The 5,172-nt window shown below is 50.8% G+C and overlaps 1 protein-coding gene across 1 annotated transcript in view; it reads right to left on the bottom strand.

The window, feature by feature from the left end:
- Positions 1-3,060: 3,060 nt before the first annotated feature.
- Inhbc (inhibin subunit beta C) overlaps positions 3,061-5,172 on the bottom strand; it is a 12,041-nt gene continuing 9,929 nt past the window's right edge. Inside the window, exon 2 of the mRNA XM_050163905.1 lies at positions 3,061-4,600. Coding sequence (XP_050019862.1) covers positions 3,858-4,600 — 743 coding nt within the window. The 3' untranslated portion in view covers positions 3,061-3,857. The remainder of the gene's footprint in view (positions 4,601-5,172) is intronic.

Genomic DNA, 5,172 nt, shown 5'->3' with positions numbered 1-5,172 from the left:
GGCTTGTTTTTGTTTTTTTGAAGGCCTGTTAGATTTGTTTTATTATTGTTGTTGTTAACTTTTTTTTTTTGGTTTTGTTTTTTGTCTTTTGAGATGAAATGTTCCTATGTTAGCCAGACTGGCTAGTACTCATCGGTATAAGTAAGTGACCCTCCTGCCTCAGTTTCTTTAATAGTGAGACTATGGCGAGTTATTCCTTTTTCTGTCACTGTTGTTTGAGTCAGACTCTCTTGTATTCCAGGCTAATTATGAATGTCTTCTGTAGCTGAGGGTGACCTTCATTTCCCTATGTTGCTAAGGGTGATGATCTTCGACTTCTGTCCTTGAGTGCTAGGGTCAAAGGCAGGCAAGAACCATCTACCACACCTTTATCCGGTGCTGAGGACTGAAACCAGGGCTTTGCACATGCTAGGCTAGTACCCTACCACTGAGCTACACAGTCAGCCCTCAGCCCTAAATGGAAGTGACCCTCTACCTCTATACAAGAGGGTGGTAGCTGTAGCTTTCTCCCTGGGTCCCAGTTTCTTTAGGAAGCAAGAAGGCATCTGTGGGGAAGCTGTAAGCAAAAGAGGTGCAATTTAGGGCCCCCACCCATTCTCCATCTTCCCCTTCTTTAGCTGGTGCCGCCGCCTCTAGAGTTCTAGATCTGGACCATGGGAAAAGGATGTTCTTTGCCGACTGAGCCTCAGTACCACCAGTGTCCACCATGTGGCAGTGCCTCGCCACTGGACAGCAGCCACTGGACACCAGAGAATCGTGGGGACAAAGCTGAGGAAGCTTAAGAGATGAGCAACGCCTCATCTTCTCCCTCCCAGGCAATGGAAAGGGACTGGTTCCTCTGCTCTTTGCCTCTCTACTGCCAGACAGAAGGGGACGTCCCCAGTGCTCCATTACCAGGTGCCCTGCCACCTTTGACACCTGGCAATGGAGCCCGATGGTAGAGGTCGGGTTTCCCAGAAATTCAGGGCGCCATGAAATGGAGAGGGAGGAGAAAGGATTGGGAGACACTGCTATCCACCTGCTCTTCTCCCCAGGCCCTGAAACGTATTCAGGACTTTTGGCTACTGCTCTCTCAGCTTCCTCTCTGTTGGTCACTGCAGGTGACTGACTGCCTGCTAGTCTGGGGTCTGGACCATGAGGCTCTAAGTGCCCATCTCTGATGGCACCTAGGAGGGCTTACCTGTTTGTGCCAGGAATCAGGCTCAGGGGAAGTAGCAAGAAGTGGCTGTGGGAGTCACTGACGACACCTTTCCCACACCCTTCGCTGTTGCGCCTAGCCCGGTCCTACCTCCCTGCTGACACTTACGTCAGAACTTAGCTATAAATACGCCCCTAGCGCCTTAGTCACTTTCCCAAGAAGTGCTTCCAGGTTATAAATACCCAGGCATCTGCCGCCGAGCTGGTGGGGGGCTGGGGGTAGTGAGAGGCTCGAGGGGGGGAAGGAAATAGGAGAAGCAGGGCCATTTATTTGCCCAAATGAGAACAGGCTGAAGGAGTCAGGTAGGGGTAGGAGGCTCAGGGAGAAAATGTGTGGAAGATGACAGGATCTTCCATTCCTTTCTTACAGAAAGCAGAGCCAAAAGAGAAAGTGAATAACACGAATCCTGTGTTTATTTTTAAATATGCTGCTTTGCTCATTGTGGGTCTGCAGCATTCACGATGTCGGAAAGTCGTTCATTAAAATGCTGGTTTTCTCCATTGATGAATTACTTGTGTTTACCTTAAAATTTCGCCCCTAGGTGAACACCTCGCTTTGCCTTACCCTGGTCTGGTCCTGTTCTTAGAGCTGAGAGAGGCCTAAAAGTGGGACAGATTGACCGAAGGGAGAGGAGGAGACGCTGCGAAACCTCGGGACTTGAAGGAGGTCTTCTCAAGTAAAAGTGGAACGACTCCCACGGTCTGCATAGGAAACCCCACGGCTCAGACCTGCAGGGCCCCAAACATTTCCATTGCAGGGACCTCTTACCCTGGTAGGAGGGGATTATATGCTAAGCAAACACAGACATCATATTACCCAAAGGACACATGGGCTTTGCGCAAACCTGGCCTTGGGCTGCAGACAATATCGATCCTCTGGGTCAGGGCTGTCCAGCCAAAGGGAGGAGACGTGAGGTGAGGAAAGAAGGGCAAAGGTCTAAAGAGGACCAGTTCTCAGAGTAAATGCTGCCCACTCTTTATCCCAGGCCTTCCTCTTCTTGACCCACTAAAGCTTCCAGAGAGGACTCATGGCTGAAGCTCTAAGAGTAGGCAAAAGGAAGGTGAGCCGGAGTTCCAATAGGTAGCTCTGAGTGCCTCTGCCTCCCACCCTGTGTGGCCAGAATTGGCCTGCTTGATAATCGATTATTGATCTGTCTCATCTCTTGGAGTCAGAACGGAGGGAGATGAGAGTCAGGCAATAGTAGTTTATTATTAGTCATGAAACCCCTGAAAGTTCTGGAAGGAGGATGGAGGAAGATTAAAGAAGAAGAGGAACCTGGAGGAACACGAGATATGAAGTATGAGATGGACAGAACAGCTAAGCTGGAGGGGACCAGGTGGAGAGAGAGGAAGGTCCCGGCAGCAGACAGAGGATATTTTGAGCTATCTCAAGAGGACTCAGTGAAAGGGGTTACAGGGCCATAGTTAGGGTTAAGGGACCCAATAACAACAACAAAAAACAATGCTCAAAACTGGGCATGGTGGTGAAAGCAGGTGTGTGTTCTAGGCAAGCCTGTTCTACATGGTAAATTAGGGGGAAAAAAAGATTGTTCAGACACCAGAGACTAGAAAAATGGCAAGCCATCCAGATTCTTTAGTGTTGAAATAATGTTATCAGAGGCCATATGGACATAGCACAACCATGGAACCACATAGACATAGCACAACCATGGCTATATGCAAACCTGGGGCCATGTGGACATAGCACAGCCACAGCAACATGCAAAACCTAGAGCCACGTGGACATAGCACAGCCACGGCTACCTGCAAAACCAGGAGCCACGTGCTCATAGCACACCACAGCTACACAGAGCTGTGGCTTATATATAAGTGTGGGGGGGGTGGGAATAGAAAATAATATTCTTTTCCCTTCTTTTACTTTGTAACAGGTCTTAACAGTGTAGCCCAGGCTAGCTGAGAACTAGCTGGCCTCAACCTTTAGGTAGCACTCTCTTAAGTGCCTGGATGCGAGGTGAGAGACCTTAGTCCCGATGGAGTTTTCTGTGACCTCTGTAACTCCCTAGTCTTTAGTTTCCAACCTGAATTTCCCTTTGGTCAAATTCAGCTGGAAGTCAGAGGATAGGAGAGCTCGGTGGCTTCGGTGGCTCAGGTGCGCCAGCCCCCACAGGCTTGGGAAGACAGACGCTGGAGGCTATGCAAACAGTATTAGTAGCACACTTGGGCAAGGGTCTCGCTTTGGAAAACAGCAAGCTAGGAACCCAGGGGAAGGGTTCTTTGGAGCACCGTAGAGTTCGAGGGGAGATGCTCGGGCGGGTCATCGTGGAGTGGAGCCATCAGTTGGCGGGACAGGAGGTAGAGTAGATTGCATCATTGGCTAAGGGTGACAAGGGGTGTCTTTGCTGGGAACAAAACCATGTTGCTTGTGGTTGGCAGCGGATTAACCCCTAGAGTAGGGTTTAGGATGGGGGTGTGTTCTTGGGTCAACCATGTCCCAGGAGAGACAGAGAGGCTGGTGGTCATGGTGGTGACTCCTTTAGATGTAGATCTACTGGAGTCAACAGAGAGTAGTCTGAATACTTAGAAAGAAGGCGATTACTTTGTGGACGGAGGCAGGAACGTAGTTACTCCCTCCTTCTGAGGAAGGCCATCTTTATAAGGACATGTTTACCTACTCTACCTTGGGCTGTATCACGCACAAGCTAACTGCACCCACAGGCCTCTACCACCATGTCAGGTATGTCCGTCTTGACAATGTTGCTGTCCCTGTCGTAGTAGAGCAAGGACAGAGGGCGCCGAACTGTGGGCACACAGCACGAGCCTCCTCCAGTGCTGCCGGCAGCTGCGTTGACTTTGAGTAGATTGAGAACGGCCGTGTGAAAGGATGCGGAGATGCCAGGCATGCCCGCCACGTGTAGTGGGCACTGCCCAGTGCAGAAGTTCATGGCATAGCCTTCAGGCTGGATGATCCAGTCGTGCCAGCCGATCTCACGGAAGTCCACAAAGAACTCTTGCCGACAGCACATCTTGGACCCCCCCTGGCAGTTGATGCCTCGCCGGCGAACCCGATGCTTGCCCCCAGCTCTTACCCGGGCTGCCACAAAAGGTCTGTGAGAAAACCCATCCAGGATTACTGAACTGTGGGCCACCTGGCTTTCGGTTACCAGTTCCAGGGTGAGGTGTCCCTGACCGCAAGCAAGCTGAGCTTCGGGCCCCAGGAGAAGCTGGTGCCAGCCACTAGCATCCACCTGCAGCGGGTACTGACTTGTCAAGGTGAGGTTGGTAGCGTACGGTCTTAGCACAAGGACCCGGATATTCATGGTCTGGGTAGTATTGGAAGGGAGTTGCACGAAGAACATGAGGCGGGCCTGCAGGACCTCCGTGCCGCCAGCAGTTCTAGCAGAGAAGTGGAAATCGAGACGAGTCTGGTTGATGCTGGAGAGGCCTGTGAACATAAAAAACCCAGTCAGCTCTGCAGCCTAAGTGTCTGCTCTCAGCAAACTTTTCTCCTGGAGTCCAAAGTAGCCTTAACTCAATACTGCAGACAAGGACAACCTTGAACTGGTGATCCTCCCTGCCTCCACGTTCAGAGTGCTGGGGTTGTGGGCTTGTAGCATCAGTAGGCCCAGTTTTTGTTTTACTTTGTTCTAAGTTTTAATTTGTTAGCGTGTGTTCTCGTGTGTGTGTATATGCATGTAGGAGTGGAAGCACACATACGACAGCATACATGTAGAAATCAAAGGGAGTTACAGATGACTGTGAACCATCATGTGTGCACTGAGAACCAAACCCAGTCCTCTCAGTCTCTGAGCCATCTCTCCAGCGCGTTCCCTCTGTTTGTTTGTTTGTTTATTATTTTTTGGTTTTTCGAGACAGGGTTTCTCTGTGGCTTTGGAGCCTGTCCTGGCACTAGCTCTTGTAGACCAGGCTGGTCTCGAACTCACAGAGATCCGCCTGCCTCTGCCTCCCGAGTGCTGGGATTAAAGGTGTGCACCACCACTGCCCGGCCCCTCTGTT

This window comes from Alexandromys fortis, unplaced genomic scaffold (assembly GCF_014885135.2).
Source record: "Alexandromys fortis isolate MF-2015 unplaced genomic scaffold, M_Fortis_MF-2015_v1.1 scaffold_125, whole genome shotgun sequence".
Classification (NCBI taxonomy): domain Eukaryota; kingdom Metazoa; phylum Chordata; class Mammalia; order Rodentia; family Cricetidae; genus Alexandromys; species Alexandromys fortis.
This window is presented reverse-complemented; position numbering and strand designations above follow the sequence as displayed.